At 39.3% G+C, this 26,932-nt stretch overlaps 1 protein-coding gene across 6 annotated transcripts in view; it reads right to left on the reverse strand.

Moving 5' to 3' along the window:
* fndc3a (fibronectin type III domain containing 3A) overlaps positions 1–26,932 on the reverse strand; it is a 244,020-nt gene that overhangs the window by 122,704 nt on the left and 94,384 nt on the right. For 2 of the 6 annotated variants that reach the window (XM_073045940.1, XM_073045941.1), the window contains exon 3: positions 26,730–26,850. The exons of the other annotated variants lie outside the window; for them this stretch is intronic. In XM_073045940.1, the coding sequence (XP_072902041.1) occupies positions 26,730–26,850 (121 nt within the window). The remainder of the gene's footprint in view (positions 1–26,729; positions 26,851–26,932) is intronic. 6 annotated transcript variants of the gene reach the window in all.

Raw genomic sequence — 26,932 nt, forward strand, 5'->3', positions numbered from 1 at the left:
CACACTTTTAGATTTAGTATTGATGACGTATATTATCTGTGTGTTTGCATTGATATTATTTTTGTGTATTTCTATCAATAAATACTGTTAAAAATAGTACCATCAGACTTCAACGGACCTCTCTATTTTTGCTGGTAAGTGACCCAGTTACGGGGTACGTAACAGAACCAACCTGCTCTTCCTCAGTCTCTTCAGTTCGGTTCCCACCCTCCCCAACAATTCTAGTTTAAACTCTCCCCAGTAGCCTTAGCAAACCTCCCCACCAGGATATTGGTCCCCCTGGGATTCAAGTGCAACCCGTCCTTTTTGTACAGGTCACACCTGCCCCAAAAGAGGTCCCAATGATCCAGAAATCTGAATCCCTGCCCCCTGCTCCAATCCCTCAGCCACACATTTATCCTCCACCTCATCCTATTCCTATTCTCACTGTCGCGTGGCGCAGGCAGTAATCCCGAGATTACTACCTTTGCGGTTCTGCTTCTCAACTTCCTTCCTAACTCCCTGTAGTCTTTTTTCAGGACCTCTTCCCTTTTCCTACCTATGTCATTGGTACCAATATGTACCACGACTTCCAGCTGTTCTCCCTTCCACCGCAGGATATCTTGGATGCGATCCGAAACATCCCGGACCCTGGCACCTGGGAGGCAAACTACCATCCAAGTTTCTTCCGTGCTTCCACAGAATCGCCTGTCTGACCCCCTAACTATAGAATCCCCTATCACTACTGCCTTCCTCTTCCCTTCCCTACCCTTCTGAGCCACAGGGCCAGACTCTGTGCCAGAGGCATGGCCACTGCCGCTTCCCCCAGGTAGGCTCTCTCCCCCCCACCCCCCAACAGTACTCAAACAGGAGTACTTATTGTCAAGGGGTACAGCCACAGGGGTACTCTCTAGTACCTGACTCTTCCCCTTCCCCCTCCTGACTGTGACCCACTTGTCTGTGTCCCGTGGCCCCGGTGTGACCACCTGCCTGTAACTCCTCTCTATCACCTCCTCGCTCTCCCTGACTAGGCGGAGGTCATCGAGCTGCAGCTCCAGTTCCCTAACTCGGTCCCTCAGGAGCTGCAGCTCAACACACTGGGTGCAGATATGGCCGTCCGGAAGGTTGGGAGACTCCAGGACCTCCCACATCTGACACCGAGCACAGAAAACTGGCCTCACACACATACTTCCTACCTCACCTTGTCCCATTACCGCCTAAGCCCGTTGAGCCAAAGCCCTATCACTCTGCCTCCCTTTCACTCCCCTGCCCACTGGATATGGCTGCCTTCTTTTTAAACCTTCCGCGCTCTACTGGCTGACGTCACATGCCTGTGCAGTCTCATCTCTCTTTAACCCAAGTAGTTAAAAAAAATCTCCCTTCGCTCTGAAATATCAGCAGTTCACTTGCAGCCTTCTTGCTCCAAATTAAAAACCATGATGATTCCTTGCCTTGATCCAACTCAAACCGCAGTATCAATTTTGGTGATGATGCAACTGGTCTCATCAGCAACAATGGTGAGTTGGCATACAAGGAATTAAAGGGGCTTGTCAGATGACGTGAGAAGAACAACATGAGTCTCAATATAGTCAAGACAAAAGAGATGATTGTGGACTTCAGAAGTGCACAGGTCAACCACTTTCCATAGCATGTCAATGGCTCTGCTGTGGAGAGAATGAAGAGCATGAAGTTCCTGTGTGTGCACATAATGGATGATCTAAACTGGACCTACAAAATCTCCTCAGTCCAAAAGGCACAGCAGCATCTACACTTTGAGGAAATTGAAGTATGCAAGGCTCCCCGCCCCAGTCAGACAACTTTCTCCAGGAGCACCATTGTGTGGTCTGTCTGTCTGCATCACTATCAGATGGAAGTGGCAAGGCGTCGTATCACAAGACCCTACAGGGGATAGTACAAACTGCCGAGAAGATCAGTGGGGCCTCCTTCCCCATATTTTGACATTTACCAGAAGTGTTGCAGACAAAGGGCTTGAAACATTGTTGAGGACTCCCACCACCTATCCTACTACCTGTTTGACCTATTACCATCAAGGAGGAGATGCAGGAGCATCAGGACTAGAACTGCCAAACTAGGTAACAGTTCCTATCCCCAGACTGTAAGACTAATGAATACCCTGCCACCGTTAGATATCATTCGTAAATTCAATAACTGTCTATAAATTATAGCTATCAACCCTTTTTGAAGTGGTTTAAGCTGAAAGAGAGCATCTGTCATATTAGGTGGATAAGCAGGAGGGTAATTTGGCAGCAAACCACGTAAAAAATTCCTAATTTGTAAATATCTAAAAAACTGTATATTAGATAAATCATATTTATCCACTAACCGAGAAAAACAAATGTTAAAAAGTTGTTATTCCCTTGGTTTTCCAAATTAAAAAGGCCTTATCCAAAATTGATGGTTTAAAAAAATAATTGAAATGAATATTACTAGAAAGAACAAAATTATTTAACTCAAAAAAATCTATGAAACTGAAACCAAATTCTTAATGTATGTTTAATAATGGGATTAAGGTCTTGTCTACTAATCTTAGAAAACAAAAAGGGAAGAGGAGCTCCCAGTAAAGAGGCCAAAGAGAACCCTTTCGCCAAGTTTTTCTCCAAATCCAACCAAGAAGGACATTCCTGTATGTCTGAATAATGAATCCAAAAAGTAATATACAGGTATCGAATATTAATTGCCCAATAATACATTCTAAAATTTGACAAAGTCATACCACCGTCCTTTTTAAATTTCTGCAATAAGGGTTTACTCAATCTAGGATTTTTATTATTCCAAATACGTATAAGATTATAGAGTCCATTCTGTCAAAAAAACGTTTTAGGAACAAAGGAAGGAACTGCCAGAAATCTATATAAGAATTTCGGTAGAACTATCATTTTAATAGCATTAATTTGACTCATTAATGATAACGTCATAGGTGACCATTTAGAAAGCATTTGTTGGGTGTAATCAATCAATGGGAGAAAATTATACTTATACAGGTCCTTAAAATTTTTAGTAATTTTAATGCCAAGATAAGTAAAGCCATTTTTAGCAATACTAAAATACTAAATCAACTTGATGATACTGATCTGAGTAATTATTAATAGGAAATAACTCACTTTTATGTAAATTTAATTTATATCCAGAAAAACTACTGAATTCAGAAAATATAGATAACATAGAAGGAACAGATTTCCTAGGATCTGAAATAGAAACAGGTCATCTGCATACAACAAAACCCTGTGTACTTTGTCCCCTCTCTTAATACCCTGAACAGTATTGGAATCCCTAAGAGCAATAGCAAGGGGTTCTAAAGCCAAGTTAAATAATAAAGGGCTAAGAGGACATCCCTGCCGAGTGCCTCTGTATAATCTAAAGTAAGGAGATTTTTGATTATTAGTTATAACCACAGCCATAGGGGCTTGATAGATCAATTTGGTCCAGGAAATAAATCCCGGAGCAAAATTAAATCTATCCACAACCTCAAATAAGTAAGACCACTCCACCCTATCAAAGGCTTTCTCTGCATCAAGAGAAACAACACATACAGATTCTTTAGATGGAGAGGAGTGAATAATGTTTAATAATCTTCGAATGTTAAAATGTGAATACTTATTTTTAATAAATCCAGTTTGATCATTGGAAATAACAACAGGTAAAATACTCTCAAGTCTATTAGCCAGGATCTTAGAAAGAATTTTAAAATCCACATTCAGTAGAGATTGGTCTATAGGAAGCACATTCAGGTAAATCATTTTCTTTTTTAGGAATTAATGAGATTGATGGTTCACAAAAAGTTTTCAGGAGATTCTCAGAGGACATAAAATCAGTGAAAATTTGACATAAATAAGATGTAAATATTTCAGTATAAAATTCCACTGTATATCCATCTGGTCCCGGAACCTTACCTGGTTGGAAAGAGGATATAGCAATTATTACTTCCTCTTGTTTAATAGGTGCATCTAATGTATTCATATCTTGGATAGAAATTTTAGGTATATTCAATTTTTGCAAAAATCTATTCATAAAAGTAATATTGCCTGAAAATTCAGATTAATAAAGATTAGAGTAGAAATCCATAAATACCTTATTAATTTCATAAGGATGTACAGTTTCTGTTCTATCAGGTCTTCGTATTTTCAGGATCTGTCTTCTAGCCATAGTTGCTTTTAATTGACCAGCCAATAATTTGCCTGACTTGTCCCCACATACATAAAATTGACTTTCAAATTTAAGAAGTTGCTGCTCCATGGGAAAAGTCAAAAGCAGATCATGCTGTGTTTGGAGTTCCACCCTTTCCTTATAGAGACCTTCACGAGGCATTACTGAGTAAACTTTATCTATTTCTTTAATCCTATTAGTAATCACTAAAAGTTCTGCCTTCGTTTTCCTTCTTAAACCTACAGAGTATGAAATTATCTGTCCCCTAAGAAAAGATTTCATCATATTCCAAATAACCAAATTTGACATTCACTCAGTTGTACTTAATTCAAAAAAATTGAGAAATTTGCTCTTTAATAAAGCTTACAAAGGTTGAATCTTGTAGCAATGTAGCATTAAATCTCCACTGAGGTATCTTCAGTATATTATCAGAGAACTTCAAAGTTAATTTCATGGGTGCATGATCCGACAACGCAATCACATTATAGGCACAGAGGGCACCAATCGCGTGTCCAGCAAAAAATAATCAATTCTTGAGTATTTATGGTATACATGTGAAAAAAAGAAAAATCCCTATCTTTAGGATGCATAAATATGGTCTGGATGATATCGACCAGACTGTATTCTAATAAAAAAGAATTAATACAAGTCACAGCTTTATTAGGACGTGACGGATTGGTGGATGATCTATCAATCGACGGATTGAAACAGCAGTTAAAGTCACCGCCCATAATCAACTTATATTCATTTAAATTTGGCAGCACAGAAAACAGCTTCTTAAAAAATTCAGGGCTATCTATACTAGGTGCATAAACACACACCAAAGCCACCTTTTGACCACATAACAAACCAGTAACAATTAAATATCTTCCAATTAAATCAGTAACAGTATTAAAATGTACAAAAGGGATTTTAGAATTAATAAAAATAGAAACCCCTCTTATTTTATTTACTGATAAAGAGTGAAATAAGGGTTCCTTCCAAAATTAAAATAAAACGATTTTCATCCTGCCTACGGATATGAGTCTCCTGTGCAAAAATAATATCCGCGTAAAGTGTTTTTAATTTCTTAAAAATCTTCCTCCACTTAATAGGTTGGTTCATACCATTCAGATTCCAAGATATTATATTAATTTTATTAAGATCCATATTTAAGGTTTAATTTAAAATTTTATAAAGTAAGCTAATGCGCAGGCGTAAACTAAATCCGAAGAAAAGACAAAGCATGACTCGATCAGAAAGAAAAGCAAGATAATTGACAAAAACTCTCATGACTGCCAGTGGAAAAAAAAGTAATCTATAAAAAACTAATTTATAAACAGTTATTGAATATACAAATGATATCTAACAATAAAATTAAACATGTTTGAGAATTGGAATTTCAAGAGTCATTTTCAGATAATCAGTGGAGTAAAATTTTTCATTTGGTTAATAACTCATCTATTTGTGCCCGCCATTCTTTGATACAGTTCAAGGTACTGCATCGGGCACATATGTCAAAAGATATACTGAGAGGTCCATTGAGAGTAGGGGAGATTCAAACAAGAGGTCATGATTTGAGAGTTAGGGGGCAAAAGTTTAAGGGTAACACGAGGGGGAATCTTTCTTTACTCAGAGAGTGGTAGCTGTGTGGAATGAGCTTCCAGTAGAAGTGGTAGAGGCAGGTTCGGTATTGTCATTTAAAGTAAAATTGGATAGGTATATGGACAGGAAAGGAATGGAGGGTTATGGGCTGAGTGCGGGCCAGTGGAACTAGGTGAGTGTAAGCACTGGCACGGATTAGAAGGGCTGAGATGGCCTGTTTCCGTGCTGTTATGGTTATATGGTTATAAACTAGCACGTATTTTTTCCAACATCAATCCTTTTTGTGACAGATGTAATGTTGAGATGGCCACTTTAACTCATATGTTTTGGTCTTGCATAAAGCTAGACAATTTTTAGAGAGATGATTTTAAAACGTTATCAAAAGTCTTGGATCTGGACCTACAACCTAATTTACTTAATTGCAATCTTTGGGATTATCCCATCAGAAGCAGAAAATATTCCTGTTTCTACTCAATGTACAATAGCCTTTTCAACTTTATTGGCTAGGAGAGCCATTTTACTGAATTGGAAGGATTCTAATCCACTTAATTTCTTTTATTGGCTTTCCTCCATTATGTCCTGTTTAAGTTTAGAGAAAATAAGAAGTTGGACATTTGATATATCCTTTAAATTTGAGCAATTCTGGCAACCTTTTATTCAATATTTTCATTTGATTTGATTTATTACTCTTCCAATTTTTTTTCAAAGTTTAGATTTGATCAGAAAGTCTTTCTTTTTTTTGGTCATATCCCCAGAATGGACTGCCCAGCCCCATTTTTTTTCTTTTCTCGCATAGTGTAGTGGTTTTCTTTCATTTAAAAATTTATAGTCTTTTTTCTTTCCGTGAATTGATAAGAGAATTAGCTGTCTTTTTTATTATATGCTACATATTAGTTTAATACTATGTATGATTTTGATAATATCTATTTCACTTTGTATTGTTATTGATATATATATTTGAGATAATTCTCCTGTTTGTATATATGTTCCTTTTTAAATCAATAAAAAGATTAATAAAGAAAGAATACTCTGCCACCACCAAGATCTTGTTACTAGGACAGTGAGCTTACTGTTCCGTTTACCTGTGCAGCACACTTCACGTGCATTTTAATTATATTTTATTGACTTATTTGTGGTAATACAATGCTTTATGTGCTGTGTGTGATATATGTATTGTAGGTGTACTGTGTTCCAGAGGAACACTGTTTCATTTGGTGGTATACATCTACAGTTAGATGACAATAAACTGCTTGAACTTGAACTTGAATATTTAAAGCAGAGGTTAATAGACTCTTGTTTGGTAAGAGCATCAAAAGTTACAGGGAGATGGCAGCTTGAGAGGAATAATAAATCAGGTATGATGGAATAACGCAACAGATTTGATGGGCTGAACAGCCTGCATCGCCTCCTCTGGTCTTTTGACCTTTATACTTACTTTTTAATGCAGACTGGTGACTGCAATGCAGCACAGACTGATGAACATTCACAATAAGCCATTACCAACAACATGAAAGTCACATTGATGACGCACTGGTGACTTATTTACGATATCTTAAAGGGACTTTGTCTTGTTGATTCACCTGTTTACCACAATGACATCTACTCTATGTACATAGAGAATACGATGACGAAGATGGAAAATGACAGAAATGGAAAATAAAACCATCTCAATGTAAGATCAAAATCCTGAGTTTGCTATTCAGACATAATTTGCCTGGTTCACAACATCTTTGAATATCACACTGCTGCTTTTCTATCTTCCTTATAAAATTCACTCAACCCAATGGACATACACTCAGTAGCCACTTTATTAAGTACAGGAGTAGATCGTGGTGTGGTATTCTGCTGCTACAGCCCATCCACTTCAAGGTTCAATATATTGTGCATTCAGAGATGCTTTTCCGCACAACACTGTTATAACACATGGTTATTTGAGTTACTGTTGCCTTCCTGTCAGCTTGAACCAGTCTGACTACTCTCTGACTTCTCTTATTAACAAGGCATCTACTGCCACAGAACTGCTACTCATTGGATGTTTTGTTTTTGTTTTTCACACCATTCTCTGTAAATTTTAGAGAATGGTGTGCATGAAAATTCAAGGAAATAAGCAGTTTCTGAGATTCTCAAACCACCCTGTCTGACACCGATAATCATTCCACATCAAAGTCACTTAGATCACATTTCTTCCCCATCTGATGTTTGGTCTGAACAACAACAGAAACTCTTGACCAAATATGCAAATTTCCCCTGCTATTCGAAGGTAGAGTGTTTCTATGAAATCGTTCGTAAGCTTGAATGTCATGAAGTGAAGAAGCAATGATCATTTATTTATATGGGCAAAATTTGTGAAATTTTCTACCAAATCATGCCAAGTAACACATAAAACCTAAAATAACAGTAACATATAGTAAAAGCAGGAATGATTTGATAAATACACAGCCTATATAAAGTAGGAATACTTTTCTGCAACTATTGCAGCACTGTCCATCATAGCAAATATCTCATGCAAGCGCTCTTGGCAGAAACACATGGCGCAAGCGCTCTTGGCAGAAACACTCGGCACAAGCGCTGTTGGCAGAAGCACTCTTTCCAGTAACCTATAAGCTATGAAGCTGCCAAATTAAACCAAGTAACACAAAAATACACAGCCTATATAAAGTAGAAAGAATGTATGTCCAGTGTAATTTCACTTACTGGAATCGGGAAGACAGCGAGCTCACTGATGATGGTGTGTTAGGCCGAGTCGTTGGAGGTTGGGGTGGTGGGAGGTAGAAGAGACAGGGGTGTCATCTCATCGTCGTCTGTTTCCATCAGGGCAGGCAGGTCACCTTCTTCTATGTCTGCCTGCCTCGATGTCGAAGGTCCAGTTTCGTCGTCTGCTATGGCTGATGCGGAAGGCTTGAAAAACGACAATATGCTTGACTGCTTAGCCTCGCGCATTTTTCTATCATACAGTTCTTTGCAAGCACTCAAACCATCCTGCAAATATGCCCTAAACCTACGTACCCTTTCTAAATTAAAGTCATACTTTTCTGCAATCATTGCAGCGTTGTCAATCGCAGCGAAAATCTCACACAATTGCTTCACATTCGGTTCCTGGACGACTTCACTTTCAGGCCGTTCGCTACTGTGTTCAGTTTCATTTGTTATCCTTTCGTCTTCATCAGCTCTTCATCTGTCAGTTCTTGGTCATGGGATGCCAAAACCTCTTCAACATCATCTTTGTTAACTTCCACAAACCCTTAGCCAAACTCATGATATCGTTACTTGGTTCACCACGATCGAAAGGCTTTATTATGTCTAGTTTTATGGTAAGTGTAACACCCTCACGTGCTCTTTTAGATTTTTCTGATTCCTTAGAACTCACCTTGCTAACAGATGCCCAAAATAAATTGACATAAAGCACAGATGCTCATAGGCACGTGTTTAAGCAATGCCGGCGAGAATGCAGTTCCAGGGGAGGAGCTTGGCTGCTTGGAGTGCGCGCTGTCCTTTTCATAACAGTGAAAACACCTTCTGTTAGTGAAAACAGGTAACTAATGTAGGTCTTTCGTAACAGCGAGGTGTCGTAAAGTAAATGTTCAAAAAACAGGGGACACCTGTGTATGCTTTTATGCACTGAATTGCTGATTGGCTGACTAGATATTTGTATTGATCAGGAAGTGTACAGGTATACCTAATAAAGTGGCACTGAGAGCATATTCTTGTCCCCCTAAACAATTACATTACATTTTACAATGTATTCATTTAGTCTTCCTTAAATACAATGCCTATGAAAAGTTCACCCCCCCCCCCTGGAAGTTTTTGTGTTTTATTGTTTTGCAACATTGAATCACAGTGGATTTAATGTGGCTTCTTTGACACTGATCAACTGAAAAAGACTTTCATGTCAAAGTGAAAACAGATCTCTACAAAGTGATCTCAAATTATTACAAATATAAAACACAATAAATGATTACATAAGTGTTCACCCCCCCCCACTTAATATGACACACCAAATCATCACTGGTGCAGCCAATTGGATTTAGAAGTCACATAATTAGTTAAATTGAGATTGGTTTTTGGAGACCTGTGTGCAATCAAGGTGTTTCAATTGATTGTCGTAAAAATACACCTGGATCCGGGACGTCCAACTGCTGGTGAGTCAGTATCCTGGCAAAATCTACACCATGAACACACTCCAATCAACTCTGCAATAAGATTATTGGAAATCACAAGTCAGGAGATAGATACAAGAAAATTTCCAAGTCACTGAATATATCGGAGTAAAGTTAAGTCTATCAATAAGAAATGGAAAGAATAAGGCACAGCCGTAAATCTACCTAGAGCAGGCTGTCCTCAAAAACTGAGTGACCGTGCAAGAAGGGGACTAGTGAGAGAGGCCACTAAAAGACCTATAACATTTCTGGAGGAGTTACAAGCTTTAGTGGCTGAGATGGGAGAGTGGCAAAGGGAATATCACTGTTGAAAAAACCTCACATGAAATCTTGGCTAGTTTGCCAGAAGGTATGCGGGTGACTCTGAAGTCAGCTTGAAGGAGGTTTTATGATCTGGTGAAACCAAAATTGAGCTTTTGGACATCAGAGTAAACGCTATGTTTGGCATAAGCCAAACTGTACACATCATCAAAAACACACCATCCCTACCACGAAGCATGGTGGTGGCTGCTTTGTACTGTGGGGATGCTTCAATGCAGCAGGCCCTAGAAGGCTTGTGAAGGTAGATGGTAAAATAAATGCAGCAAAATACAGGGAAATCCTGGAGGAAACTTGATGCAGTCTGCAAGAGAACTGCGACCTGGGAGAAGTTTTGTTTTCCAGCAAAACAATAACCCCAAGCATAAATCCAAAGCTACACAGGAATGCCTTAAAAACAGCAAAGTTTATGTCCTGGATTGGCCAAGTCAGAGTCCAGACCTCAATCCAATTAAGAATTTGTAGCTGGACTTGAAAAAGGCTGTTTCTCTCAAGATCCCCATGCAATCTGACAGAGCTTGCGCATTTTTGTAAAGAAGAATGGTGAAAAATGTAGTGTCCAGATGTGCAAAGCTGACAGAGACCTAGCCACACAGATCCAAGGCTGTAATTGCTGCCAAAGGTGCATCTGCTAAATACTGACTTGAAGGGGGTGAATACTTTTGTAATCAATTATTTTGTGTTTTATATTTGTAGTTAATTTAGATCACTTCATAGAACTCTGTCTTTACTTTGACATGAAAGACTCTTTTTCCGTCGATCAGCGTCAAAATAAGCCAAAATAAATCCACTATGATTCAATATTGTAAAACAACAAAACATGAAAACTTTTCTTTTGGGGGGGAGAAATACTTTTTATTGGCACTGTATGTGGAAGACTGCTGTACAAGTGTTCTTCTCCCAGTTGAACACATTAGCAAATTTTATATCAAGCTGAAGATCGGCCCTGCCAAACCGAGAAAGCAAGGACAATTATGTCAGAATAACGTTTCCGAATTTCAGCCTGGCATTCAACACTCCTTGTCCCACAGACGTTTGGAACCAAACTCCTTTTCCTCCGTATAAATACACCAGTGTGCAAGTGGGTGTTGGACTTCCCAACAAACAGACCTTAGTCAGTATACACAACCGCTCCTCCCTCCCGATCACTGTAAACATGGGTACCCCCAAAGCTGTGTGCTGAGCCCATTTCTATACACTCTGCTCACACGTGACTGCAAGATCATACACCCAAGTAATCATGTTGCCAAGTTCACCAATAACATGACAGTGGGTGGGGCTCATCACCAACGATGATGTGATGACCTACAGAGAGGAGGTGGAAGAGGTCGAGGCCTGGTGCCAAGCAAGTAATTTCTTCCTCAATGTCAACAAGATACAGGACAGGGTTATCAACTTCAGGAGAACTTGCATACCCCACTTTACATTGGCAGCAAGTGGTTTCAAACTCAGGGAGTGCATATCTCACACAATCTCTGATAGTGCCATTACACATCATTCACAGTCAAAAAAGCTTGCCAACATCTTACTTTGTGAGGAGGCTGAAGAGAGCTGGACTATGCACATCCATAGTCATACCATTCTACAGATACGCTGTAGGGAGTATTCTAACAAACTGCAACACTGCTTGATATGGAAGCTACACTGTGGTAGACAGGAAGGTAGACAAAACTATCCAATGCATTACCACCCACCAATAAGGACGTATATACAGAAAGGTGGCTCTTAAGGTTGTCATAACCGAGAGTGGTAGTGGGGATAAGTTCCCGTTACCTATAAAGTGGTCCAAATGGTTTGTGACTCTAACAGCCTCTGACAACCAAGCACAATTCTTGGCTTCCACGTGTGGCTTAGCTACTAGGCCCGGCAGAACCCTTTGAGGAGGGGCAAAGGCGGGCCACTGGCGCCTCAAAACCAGTAGCTTTGGGCAGGTGTGTCTCATCAGCCTTGGACAGCAGCCCGCCTAGGAGAAGGAAAACACTGATTTTAAACCTCCGCTGCCTTGTGGCCATTCCCACCCATGGGAAAGGCTTCAGGAGTAAGCCCCAAAGAAGAAATCTGGAGCCGGGGTCCCTAAGGCAATTTGATGTTGTTTACAACTTCAATCTGGCAACCTCTGCAATGACATTAATGCCAAGCTGTATTGGCACTTGTCTTTCCTTTGGACTACATCAGTGATGTGCAAAGGGGAGCCCGCTGCATGGGCAACAAATCTTCCCACCCAGGCTTGCGCCCTGGAGAGGACACAGTTCATCAGAGGCGCAAACCCATGATCCCGTGGGATCAATGGCTGCGTACTACTACTACTACTACAGAAAGGTCAGGGAGGAGGCACGTAGCACCACTAGACTCAAAAATCAATTACTTTCCCCAAACAGTACGGCTGAACACCACATCGAGCAACTAACCCACGCCTCCACAGCGCCAAACTACCATTACTTTATTATTTTGTGTTAGTCACCTTATGTACAGATACTTCTGTGCCTAGTGTCACTTTTTGGACATACAATTAACCTATGCATATAATCTATCTTAATATATTCATATTTATTGTTTTATTTAAATTATTATTGTGCTCTTTATCTTTTGTGTTTTTTCATGCTGCATCTGATCCAGGGTAATAATCATTTTGTTCCCCTTTACACATGTGTACAGGAAATGATATTAAACAATCTTGAATCTTGAAGATAAGGAGGGCCTGGAACAGACTGCTGCAGTACAACCTGGAAGAAGCAAACTCCCGGTACACCACAAGCTTTCTTTAGATGTACAGAATGGCAAAATCAGGTAGTAGTTCTGAAAAATGCTGGCACTGCAACCATTCAAATATACATATATTTAAAACAAATATATGTAACTAAACAAGTTTTAGAACATAGAATAGTACAGCAGTAACAGGCCCTTCAGCCCACCACTCTGAACCAATTAAACACCTAACTAACTTAACTGGAGTAATGCCTTCTGCCTACACAATGCCCATATCCATCCATTCACTGCAGTCTTGTGTCTTAGAGCCTCTTAAATTCCTCAATTATATTTACCTTCAGTACCACCCTATCAGTATATTTCAGGCAACCATCACTCTCTGTATATTAAAATAAACTGACCTTCCCCTCCCCCCCACATCTCCTTTGAACTTCCCTCCCACCGACCTTAAATGCATGTCCTCTAGTATTGGGCATTAATTCTGGGAAAAAGCATTGAAATGCCATGTCTACTCTATCTATAGCATGTCTCTCATCATCTTATAAACCTCTATCATGTCTCCCCTCAGCCTCCCCCTCTCCAGAGAAAATAACCCAAGTTTGTCCAATCTCTATTTGTAACCCATGCCTTTAATCCAGGCAGCATCCTGCTACACCTTTTCTGCACCCACTCAAAACCTCAATATCCTTTCTACAATGAGGCGGACCAGAACTGAATACAACACTCCAGATGAGGCTTAACTAGAGTTTTATAATACATTTGTTTGTCCTTACTATCAATCCTATCAGACTCCACATTCAACCCATTATCCTTCACAACTTCTGCCATTTCCAAAGGGGTCCTACCACTAAACATATCTTAATCCCACCCCCCTTTTCTGCAGGGATCGCTCCCTCCACAATTCCCTGGTCCATTCGTCCTTCCCCGCACTTATCCCTACAAACCACCCAAATGCTATACCTGCCAATACACCTCCTCCCTCATCTCCAATCAAGGCCCCAAACAGTCCTTCCAGGTGAGGCAACCTGCATAGCTGCTTGGGTCATCAATTGTGTCCACTGCTGCCAATGCTGCCTCCTCTACTTTGGTGAGACCTGTCATAAATTGAGAGAATGCTTCATTGAGCACCTCCACACCATCCACCACAAGCGGGAATTTCTGGTGGTCAAACAAACATTTTAATTCTGATTCTCATTCCCATTCCAACGTGTCAGTCCATGGCCTCCTCTTGTGCCAAGATGAGGCCCACCCTCAGGGTGGAGGAGCAACACCTTTAGAGTCAATCTGGTTACTCCCCCCCCAACCTGATAGCATGAATATTGATCTCTCCTTCCAGTAAACAAATTCCCTCCCCATTTCCTTTATTCCCCACACTGACCTTTTACTTCTTCTCATCTGCTACAACATATTTTACATCTTTACCTGATCCCCTTCTCCTATGGTCCACTCTCCTTTCCTATCAGGTTCCTTCATCTCCAGCTCTTGACTTTTCCCACCCACTGGCTTCACCTATCGCCTTTCAGCTAGCCTCTTTCACCTCTCCCCATCTTTTTATTCTGGCATCTCTCCCCTTTCTTCTCAATCCTGATGTAGGATCACAGCCTGAAACGTTGACTATTGCCATAAATGCTGCTTGACCTGCTGAGTTTCTCCAGCATTTTGTATGTGTGTTGCTTTGGATTTCCAGCATCCACAGACTTTCTCATGTTTAACATCCTTTGAATCTTTATTTTGCACATGGAACAGTTTGCATTGTAAGAAATCACTGGCAACAAAGGAAAATGACTACACATCCTTACCCAGATTATAGGTTTCCACATTTGTGAATTGTTTGCAACCTGAACAGTTCATACATTGGAAATGTGACTGCAATCTGAGTTCCTGCACAACAGAAGATGCTTGCAGCATCACAGCAGCCAGCAGATCCATTCTACTGGGTCTCTCAAATGTTCATTTGTATGTTTGGGCTGTACTGAGGTTGGGCACTTGCAAACTGGGAGGACCTGTACTTCAAGTTGACCTGAACAAAGTTCAAGTTCAAAAAAATAAGATAAAATTACAATAATATAGGAATACTCTGATAATTCATTCTCTTACTACTCAAAAACTCTTGATGCCTTGGCATCTGGCTCACCAGGTAACATTTTCCAAACAACATTTCCAGTTACCAAGGGCCTTGGTTCCTGCATTCCTCTGCCAATCCCTCAGATCCTAATCCCACGTTTCCCTTTGACTTACTGCTGCTCTGTTTACTATGCTCACTTTCCACCGGTGGAGGTTGATTGCCCTGCTCCATTTCAATTTGCTGATTATCTGGAAAACTCACCACCTATAACACCTGGAAAAACTGAATTAGAAGACTGTTGTGGTAACATCCAATACAAAAAAGTCTGCACTCCTGGACCATCAGGCTGGATTCAAGGTCAAGATTCAAGTTTATTTGAAACATACAGTGAAAGGCATCATACTTGCAGTTCGATAAAGAAGCACCTACTATCTGCAGTGTAAATGTCAGTGCATTCTGGAGGGTGCAACCAGTGCATTTTGGTCATCTTCATGCCGGCTAAAATTGAAACATATACCACTGGACCATAAATCTGAAAGGGGATACCAACCTTCAGTAAAAAGATTAAATAAATACAGGTAAGCAGTTTTCTTAAAAAATAAATTTTAATTAATTTAAAAGTTGAATGTGATTTAAATGGACCTTTTATTCATAGTCTTTTAACGTACTAAAATTAACTTTCTAAAATCAGATCAATGGCATTTGCTGATTAAAAGGTAGAAAAGCCCTTCTATAAGCATGAGCCATTAGGGATCATCAGAAAACTGTATGCGGGGTCTTAATTTCTCTATTCATCGCAGAAGAACAGAGACACCGATGTTGCTGCAAAAGATCTTAGGCATTCCAGAAGAGATTTGAAAGTACTCAGTGTACTTCAGCTAAAGCTGCTAAGTTGATCAATAACAGAAAGATAGGTGTGAAAGCAAGGAGGATGCAAAGAGTCTGCAAAGGGCTACACAAAACTAAACAATAGGGCAAAAATTTGGCAGAGAAGGTTCACCAGATTGATTCCTGGGATGGCAGGACTTTCATATGAAGAAAGACTGAATCGACTAGGCTTATACTCACTGGAATTTAGAAGATTGAGGGGGGATCTTATTGAAACGTATAAAATTCTAAAGGGATTGGACAGGCTAGATGCAGGAAGATTGTTTCCGATGTTGGGGAAGTCCAGAACGAGGGGTCACAGTTTAAGGATAAAGGGGAAGGCTTTTAGGACCGAGATGAGGAAAAACTTCTTCACACAGAGAGTGGTGAATCTGTGGAATTCTCTGCCACAGGAAATAGTTGAGGCCGGTTCATTGGCTATATTTAAGAGGAAGTTAGATATGGCCCTTGTGGCTAAAGGGATCAGGGGGTATGGAGAGAAAGCAGGTACAGGGTTCTGAGTTGGATGATCAGCCATCATCATACTGAATGGCGGTGCAGGCTCGAAGGGCCGAATGGCCTACTCCTGCATCTATTTTTTATGTTTCTGTGTAAAGTGTGGAAAAACGTGAGACTTCCCACTTTTGTAGGGAGAATATATAACCATGTAATAATTACAGCACGGAAACAGGCTATCTCGGCCCTTCTAGTCCATGCCGAACGCTTACTGTCACCTAGTTCCACCGGCTTGCACTCAGCCCATAACCTGAGATGTATGTCTCATGAGGTAGCCTTGATTTAGCAGTGGAGGACACCATGATGGATAAAGATTTGAGGAACAACACCTTGTATTCCATCTCCATTGTCTTGAACCTCATAGCATCAACATCAATTTCTAACTTCCAGCAACTACTGTCCTCTTCCCCCCCACAATTGTTTTCATTTATTCCTTTGGCCTATTCACCACCACTTCTCTTTCCCCTCCCCTGCCTCTCAGCTTCCACCCTCTTGTTCACCACCTCCTTCACTCTATTACATGGTCTGTGGTCCTCTCCTATCAGATTCCATTTTGTTCAGCCCTTTGTCTCTTCCACCTACCACCTCCCAGCATTTCACATTATTTCTCCTCCCCCATCTACTTAACTTCTCCCTCATACCTGGATTCATATCTCACTCACCAGCCTGTCCTCCTCTCTCTCCCTCCACACTTTTATTCTGGTTTCTGCCCTTTTCCTTTCCAGTCCCGATGAAATGCCTTGGCTCAAGAACGTCAACTTCTCATTTTCCTCCACAGATACTGCCTGATTTGCTGAATTCCTCCAGAATTTTGTGTGTGTTGCTCCAGATTTCCAGTATCTGCCGTCTCTCATGTTGCTATATCCAATAGAATTTGTTTTATCTGATCAATGTAAACACGAGATATCCTTGTGTTCATTATGCAACTACCACTCTAGGTCAAACAAGAGTCAAAATGTGCTATGCAAGTCCACTCTCTACTGTGCACTAAGTAGCAGCAAGAGAATAGACTTTTAATGAATCAGGAACAATGAAACTCAGTGCTCATAAATGCACCCTCCATTAAACAAAGTAGTTGATGGAACTGCCAGCTAGAAGAGACTGTTGCCTAATTTGCTAAATTAACCCAATTATGCATACTGAAATAAAAACAGAAAATGCTGGGAATACTCAGAAGGTCAGGCTGCATCTGCAGGAATAGAAAGAGACTTATATTACAGGTCGAAGACAGGGTATTTCAGTCATAGAGTTAGAGACATACAGCAGAGAAATAAGTTCTTCAGTCCAGCTGGTCCATGCTGGCCAAGATTTCCATCTAAGATAAACCCAGCTGCCTGGGTTTGGCCCATATCCCTTTACCTTTCCTATCCATTTACATGTCTACTATTTAAATGTTGCTAATCTACTTGCCTCAACCACTTCCTCTGACAGCACATTCCATATGCTGACCACCTTCTAGGTGAGAAAGTTGCCCCTCAGGTTCTTATTAAATCTCTTGTAGTCACCAAATTAACAAAAGATCCCAAACATTGGTATTTTAGTATTTTGTTTCTGTAATGTGATTAACCTTTTAGAAATTAATTGTTATCTTAGAATATGTATCACCATTTCTTAAAACTAGTAAAACCTAAAACACTCACTCTTTGAATAATAGAACAACATAAAACTTTCAGTTTGGAGAATTACTTAATTGCAAAATTGCACTGGTTTCATTTTTTGTAGAAGACATATACAGCATAGAACAGTTATTAATTGGATTAGATTTAGTTATGTAAAACAGATAATTGCATTTACAAATTATAAACAACGGGAATAGCATTGCTGCAAATATGTTTCTTCAAAGCAAAGTGTTTCTATTTATTGCCTGGAATAGCTTACATAAAATCCAGCAGATTGAACAGGTCAAGCTTAACATACTATTTTTAGCATTAGCCTAATGTGGAAATCTATGATTCATTCTTTCCATATTATTCATAGAAAAAAAACATTGATCAGAAATTACTGCAGTGCATTAGGTTAACTTAGATTTCTGTTAAAAAAACACCAATTTCTGATACCATACAACAAATAATGAACACTGATATCAAAACACAAAGGGCACAAACAGCTAAATAATGTAACATATACACACCACTAACGTGTTCAGCACAACCATCTAAAAAAGTGTTCTAAAATAAATCTATAGCTTAGATGACCTGTGCAATAGCCTTATGTTTCACAAAATATTGCCAACACTATTTCTATTTGTGGAAATAATTTCAAGGTACACACTGACCAGGTAATATTCAGAATTTTTATGTTCTTATTCAAATTTTTTGATAAGCATTACAAAATGAAATCTTTTCTCAAGTGCTGTACTCTAACTATTCTGAATTTGAATTGATAATGGATTTCAAACCAATCTGATTTAAATTTGACTGCAGACTGTGTCTGGCATAACAATTTTCAAAGTATTTTAACTTTTAACTGAGCAAAAGAACATACTGTATGTGAAAAATGCATAAAAATCACACTATTATCCAGTCCAAAATTCCAGTGCCTATTAATCTGGGAACAAAGTCTATTGTGGAAATGAAGTAGAGGAAGGGAAGACAATTTAATTCCAAGTACATCTTGCCAAAATTGCTGATCTTTATACCTAGGTTATAGGATACAGGGAAATTAGTGTGGGAATGAGATTGCTCTATGAGGTGGCATTGAATCTGTGGGCTGAATAGCCTCCTTGTGTTGAACTTTATTACTCCATTCCTCCTGAAAACTAACGGAAATCTATCAGAGCAACAAACAATCTGCTGGAGGAGCTCAGTTGGTCAAGTTGCATCTGTAGAAGGAAAGAATTGTTAACATTGCAATGTTAAAAACTAAAACTAATAATAAAACTATATTGCACAGATTTTGTTTATTTTCTGCAGATTTACTCAGAGCTGCATTGCACAGAAACTGTCCCTTCAGCCTCTGATGTTGATGCTGACTTCTTTTGCACATCTACACTAATCTCAATAGTATCTGAACAATGTCGGAGTTCTACATTTGAGGTGCTAGTATCCTATGACTTTATTGAGCAATCAGGATTTAAATGTTTAAAAAAAGAAAGAGTATCAGCAACAGTAAGTTTCTATCCAAAGTTATATTCGGATATTAAAACACAGCAGTAAATATTATGTAAATAATGACAGACAATGTACAATGAAGTCTCTGCTTCTACTAACAAAAAATCCTTGATGCATTGTAGTTTTTAAAATTATAGTAACATAGAAATAAGTACAGTATAAATGTTCATATGAACCTAAAAGCAAGTTCACAACAAAAGTCACAAATTCCTAGCTATAGTCTACCAATAAGGAACATCTCAAGAAGTTATCATTAAGAACATCATACCTTTGGCCAGTTAATCAAGGAAAAAATGGGTAATCAACTGAAGTTACATGCCACACTTTTGCATCTCAGAAGCAGTGGACAGCACTTCACTTCAAAAGGTAACACAGGCTTAGAACAGTGGTAATAAGAGCATTTGCACTGCCATGGATACCATTCTTTGGTTAATTTATTAGCTTGAGATCTGTTTGCTCTTTCCACTGACTAGAATATCATCAAAACAAAAAAATCATTCAATTCTGCTCTGTTATTTGGAAAGAATATGAATGGGTTTCTAACTCAGTGCTATTTTCCTATTATCCCAAAATCCAGAAATCTATTGCTCTATTTTCAATTCAAATTCTGTGATGATCATATCTCCATGACTCTCTGAAATAAGGAATTCCAAAGGTTAACCGCCATCTAAAAGAAAAAAAAGTTCTCACCTCAGTCTTAAATGGCCTGCTTAATATTCTGAGACTGTGATTGATAGTTTTAAACTCCTCATAGGAAATATCCTCCTTGTATCTTGCCTGTCAAACCCTATAACAATGTTGCATGTTTCAGTAAGATCTCATCTCATACTCTAAACTACAGAGAATGCCGGTTTGATCTATTTCATTCCATCTGCACATATGGAATAAAACCAATCTGGTGATTCTTTGCTGCACTCTTTCAATGAAAATGACTCTTTACATCCTCTAACTTTAAATCCCACTTAGTTTGTATCAGCAAAAAATTTATAAATATTATCATTAGGTCCCCTTGCCTAATTGTTGATATAGACCATAAATAGTAAAAGCCTGTCAATCTGCAAAGAAGCTGTTTATTGCTTGCCTTTGCTTTCTGTCCAATAATGAATCCTCAATCTACATCAGTGTACTATTCCCTTCTTCTTGTGCTCTAACTTTGTTGATCAATGGCATATGCAATACTTTATTAAAAGTACTTTATCTGAAAGTCTAAGTGCACACACACCAAGTCCATTGGCTCTCCTTTACCTATCCTACAAGTCATTCCAGTGGATTTTACATCATTCCCGATGTACATTCATAAATTTATGCTACATTTCTTCAGTATTTTTAGACTTTTCAGTATTTCTGTTCATTGTATACTGTTATGTATTTCAGCACTTTCCCTACTATTGATGTTAGGCTACAGCAGGTTACAAATTAAGGCAGAAAAAAATAATTTCATTGAATGGCATAGTAGGCTGCTGGGATTGAGTGCCATTTTAGAGTTTACGTACAAATGCTTGCTGACCATTCCAGAGCAACAAAGCAAAATTTCCTGGGTGTACAACACTTCTTGAATGAAATGTAGAGATTGTTAGGGTATGAAACTTCCTTTACCCAGTATCTTGTTAGTAAATATAACTGGAGAACAAGATTGCTGATTTGGAGGGAAATGAGGGATTACTGCATTCTGTGTTTCATGGTGACATGGCTCACGTTGGTAAGACTCAAGGGCTTGTTGATACACTGAATGGACTAGACTACTGATTTGGAGAAGGTAAAAGCTGGAAGTCCGTGTTTCATGGCAGTGGTACTCAGACATAGCAGTCTTGTTGCGCTCTTGTTCCCCTGACCTGGAACATCTAATGATTACGTGCCAACCATCCTACTTACCAAGGGAGTTCTCCTCTGCAACCCTAACCGCAGTTTATCATATTTTAATCATTTTTATTTTAGCGATACAGCGCGGAGTAGGCCTTTCCAGCCCTTCAAATCATGCCACCCCATCAACGTCCAATGAACCCAATTAACCCTAACTTAATCATGGGACAATTTACAATGACCAAATAATCTACCCAGTACATCCTTGGACTTTGACCATTAAAAAATGATAGCATAATGGTTAGTGCAATGCTATTATAGCTTGAAGCATCAGAGTTGGTGTTAAATCCTGGTGTACTCTGCAAGGAGACTTTGTACGTCCTCCCTAAGAGGATGTGGGTTTTCTCTGGGTCCTCTGGTTTCTTCCCACAGTCCAAAGATGTACAGGTAGGTTAATTGGTCATTGTAAATTATCCCTTAATTAAATCAGGGTTTCTGGGCCGTGCAGCTCGAAGGGCAAGAAGGGCCCACTCCGTGCCTTATCTCTAAGTAAAATAAAATAAAAAATGTAGAACAAACTTCACAAACTTCCACAGACCCCATGACCCTGTGATTCCAGCCTCTGAGGCCAACATGAGAGCATTCTTCAGGAGGGTGAACCCATGGAAAGCATCTAACCCAGACAGGGTACCTGGTTGAATACTAAAGATCTGTGCTAATCAACTGGCCGGAGTGTTCACTGAAATCTTTAACTCTCACTTTAGCAGAGTGAGGTACCTACCTGCTTCAAGCAGGCTGCACTTATACTAGTGCCTCAGAAAAACATGGTAAACTGCCTCAATGATTATCCTCCAGTAGCACTTTACATTCACTTTGATGAAGTGCTTTGAGAGGCTGGTGATGATACTAATCAACTCCTGCCTGAGAAACGACTTGGTTCTGCTCCAATTTGCCTGTCACAATAGGTCCATAGCTGATGCCAGTTCATTGGCTCTTCACGCAACCCTGGAATATCTAGACAGCAAAAATGCATATTGTGCATCAGAATGTTCTTCAATGACTACAACATGCCATTCAATTATATCATCACCTCAAAACTAATCAATAAGCCCCAATACCTCCTTGTGCAACTGGATCCTCGATTTCCTCACTTGCAGACCTCAGTCAGTCTGGATTGCCAATAACATCTCCTCCACAATCACCATCAGCACATGTGTACCACAGGGCTGTGTGCTTAGCCCCCTGCTCTACCTGCTTTAAACTTATGACTATGAAGCTTAAAAACAGCTCCAATGCTATATTTAAGTTTGCTACCATTGACCAAATCAAATATGGTGATAAATCAGAATATAAGGAGTAGACTGAAAATCTGGCTAAGTGGTGCCACAACAACCACCTCTCAACTCAATGTCAATAGACAATAGGTGCAGTAGTAGGCCATTCGGCCCTTCGAGCCAGCACTGCTGTTCAATGTGACCATGGCTGATCATCCACAATCAGTAACCCGTTCCTGCCTTGTCCCCTTATCCCTTGACTCCGCTATCTTTAAGAGCTCTATCTAACTCTTTCTTGAAAGCATCCAGAGAACTGGCCTCCACTGCCTTCTGAGGCAGAGCATTCCATAGATCCACAACTCTCTGGGTGAAAAAGTTTTTCCTCAACTCTGTTCTAAATGGCCTACTCCTTATTCTTAAACTATGGCCTCTGGTTCTAGACTCCCCCAACATCGGGAACATGCTTCCTGCCTCTAGTGTGTCCAATCCCTTAATAATCTTATATGTTTCAATCAGATCCCCTCTCATCTTTCTAAGGCCAAGGAGCTGATTATTGACTACAGGAGGAGGAAACAAGAGATCCATGTGCCAGTCCTCAGGGATCAGAGGTGGAGAGGGTCAGCCAACTTTAAATTCCTTGATGTTATCATCTCAGAGGATCTACCCTGGGGCACCTCTACTTTCTTCGAAGTTGGCGTAGATTCAGCATGCCATCTGAAACTTTAACAAATTTCTATAGATGTGTGGTGAAGAATATATTGAGTAGTTGCATCATGGTCTGGTATGGAAACACCAATGCCCTTGAATGGAAAAGCCTACAAAAAGTAGTGGATACAGCCCATTCCATCATGGGTAAAACCCTCCTCACCATTGAGCGTATTTACATGGAACATTTTCACAGGAAGGCAGCATCTATCATCAAGGACCCCAACCATCCAGACTATGCTCTTTTCTTGCTGCTGCATCAGAGAGGAGGTACAGGAGCCTCAGGACCCATACCATTAGCTTCAAGAACTCCTCAGACATCAGGCTTTTGAAACAGAGGGGATAACTTCACTCAGCTTCCTCACTGAACGCAATCTATGCACTTGCTTTCAAGGATTCTTCATCTCATGTTCTCAATTTTTTTTCTCTTTTTGTATTTGCAGTTTGTTACCTTTGCACATTGTTTGTCCATTTTCTTGTGTCTTTCATTGATTCTGCTGCATTTCTTTGCATTTACTGTGAATACCCACAAGAAAATGAATCACTGGCTTGTGTACGGCGACACGTATGCACTTTGATAATAAATTCGCTTTGAACTTTGATACAATCTCAATTAACTCTAAATTATGAACATACATTTAGATTAGCAACAAATATTTATCAGTATTAATTCTTCTATATTTCTGTCACAACTTAAAATGTTTTCATAATATATAGATAACACAAAATATTTGAACTGTTCTTATTTTTCAGAAGCTGATCAATATTAATAAAGATATTTACAGTATACAAAGTTAAGAATTTTAAGCAGTAAAATATTACTCAGTAAGGGATCTCAAAAGAAACATGGTGGTGAGGGTGTGACAGCTAGATTAAGAAATATTTAACATGCAGTTTACTATTAATGAATATTTATATTTCAAAAATCTGATGCAAAGAAGAAATGCTGAGATAATTTGATAAGCAAATCAGTGTTTCTCTTTTCATTTCTCTCTGGACATTGACATTAGTCTTGAATTGCAACTGGTCTAAAGTTTTCCTTAAATAACTTACATTCAGAAAAACCTCTTAATTGTTATTACTCAGGTACTTGCATTCATTTAACCAATTTAAATAAAGTATGCTTCCACGGGAAATATCCATTCTTCCTGATTCAAAGCCCTAAATCTCCAGTGCAGCACAATCCAGATCTATGACAGTGCCTTTTGTGACTCATTTGTAATATGTATTTACAGCATACCATGACTCACAAGTAGATATTCTAGGAGCAAATGGCAACCAATCACACTCCCCAATGAAACCTGATTTTTAATAAACTCCTCAGTGACCAGGTTCCACAAGCCTACATTCTTCACTGTCAAAAACCTCAGTACACTCAAACACAAATATTTAGTTATGCATGAAAATTTGCAAATTTAATTATACTGGAGAGATACAAATCAAAAATGATTATGATCAGCTCAGTTGGGAGACTGCCTTCAGCCACCTGCCATGTGCAGTACTGGAGGTTTTGAGATTTATTATGGAATTAAACACATGTATAATTTTAGATACATATCCAGGATATGACAAAGTCACATCCAGGTGTCTGTTCAATTGCACTCTTTATAAATTGTCCTGTGATTAGGCTAGGGCTAAATATATGGTTTCCTGGGCAACACGGCTCATTGAGCTATAAGGTCTGCTTCTTGCTAGATCTCTAAATAAATCAATAAATCCCCCATCTCTGCTCAGTTGTCTCTGAAAAATGATGCCTGATAGTTGAGTGAGAACAGCAGCTTGTTCTCAGTGCAGCTATGAAATAATAATTAACAGGTATTAAAATATTTGTGGTAATATGACATGTTTTATATATTTAAGCTATTCACCACATGGTAAATATTTCTGACATCTGCAGATTAATTCCACTAATAAAATGTCAATATTACTTTGCCACATTATTTTGAAATTGAAATTGAAATATCTTTATTGTCATTGCATAGTACAATTTGTCATGAACCAATACAGCGAAAATGAGTTTGCCACTCTCGTACTCAATGCTATAAAACAATAAAATAAACAATAAATAAAATCAAGTAACCAGCCACTACAAGCAATGTCCAGCAGTACAAAAGCTCAACTCAGATGCATGACAGCCATAAAACCAGTATTAAAAGTAGCAATATAACAAATTTATGCATGATGCTTGATCGATTGGTTCAGAGCAATTATAGCTTTGGAGAAAAAGCTATTTTTCAGTCTGGAAGTGCGGGCATAGAAAATCTTATAACATCTGCCAGGTGGAAGAAGTTCAAACAAATGATTGGCTGCCTTAAATGTACACTTTGGATGCAAGATACCATTCTGTATTTTCTACAATGTTTTAATATCCTTCTTAAACAGTAATATACTTGAGTTAAACACAATATTCCAGTTAAATTGTCCCTTCACATCAATCCCTTAAAGATTCAGAACAATTTCCTTCAATAGTTTTAGTAAGTTGCTTCAATGTTAAAATAAATGTTATCCCCCCCCCCACTCTTACGTTCCCTGAGGAATGCACATTTAAGAATATCAGTAGTAGCTCAGTTGGTAGCATTTGTTTTTCCACATGGGGTCTGAATGATAGAGACTTAGGCCCAGAATCGAGGTTAACAATTCAAAACAGTAAACCACCAATAGAAACCAACCTTCCCCCACCCCCAACTATAATTCCAAGATCTTGTTTTGCCCTGTTGGATTTATAAGATCACATGGTACTATTTGAACGTTGTCCCCTGTGTACTGGTTGATCTTCATCCCCTAATCATATCAATAAAACAACTTGGAGCAATGGTAGGCTGGTCTGGAAAGTTAAGTCCTACAGAATTCAAGGAGAGCTACTTGGGTGAATTCAAAATTGCCGAGGAGGTAGGAAGCAAATGGTGGCTGAAAGTTGTTTTACCAAACAGAGGCCAGTGACTAGTGATGTGCCACAGGGGTCAGTGTTGGAACCCTCGTTGTTTAATACTTATAGTACACACAGGCCCTGCATAACACGACCCCGCATAGCTCTATTTCATGACAAAAAATCATTCTAAACAATAGCTAAAACTTCTCCAACAGCGGCTGCCATTACAGTAAACATTCAATCAGTCAATGAGAGAACTTTACATATTCTCTGAGCCACTCACAGCCAATCACTTATTAGTTTATGCTCTGCCTCCCACGTGTGTGTAAACATTTTTGCTCCCCTGCCAATTTATTTCACTTTTTTTCCACCCATAATGTCTGGAAAACAGCCTGCAACTTTCAGTGAAGGTAGTACATCTAAGACATCCAGGAGAAGCAGTAGCATGGATGTGAAAATACAAGTGATACAGTGTTTGGAAGTTAGTGAGCGTCAGATTAATTTTGGTGTCTCTTTGAAATTTGCAATATTCATCGATAATGACCCTAACTGGGAGTGAGGCTGGCTCCATCCATTCCTTTGAGTCGGGTAAGACTCCCGGAAGCGACGGCTTACCAGTCGAGTTGTATTCGGCTCTGTGGAACCGGATGGGCCCCGACCTGCTGGAAGTGTACAACGCTACGCTCCTTGCAAGCAGCATGTCAGAATCCATGCGGAAGGGCATCATCACCCTCATCTACAAGCAGAAGGGGGAGAGGGAAGACATTAGAAATTGGAGGCCCATCTCACTCCTGAATGTGGACTACAAGATCCTGTCC

Source organism: Hemitrygon akajei, chromosome 5, assembly GCF_048418815.1.
Source record: "Hemitrygon akajei chromosome 5, sHemAka1.3, whole genome shotgun sequence".
Classification (NCBI taxonomy): domain Eukaryota; kingdom Metazoa; phylum Chordata; class Chondrichthyes; order Myliobatiformes; family Dasyatidae; genus Hemitrygon; species Hemitrygon akajei.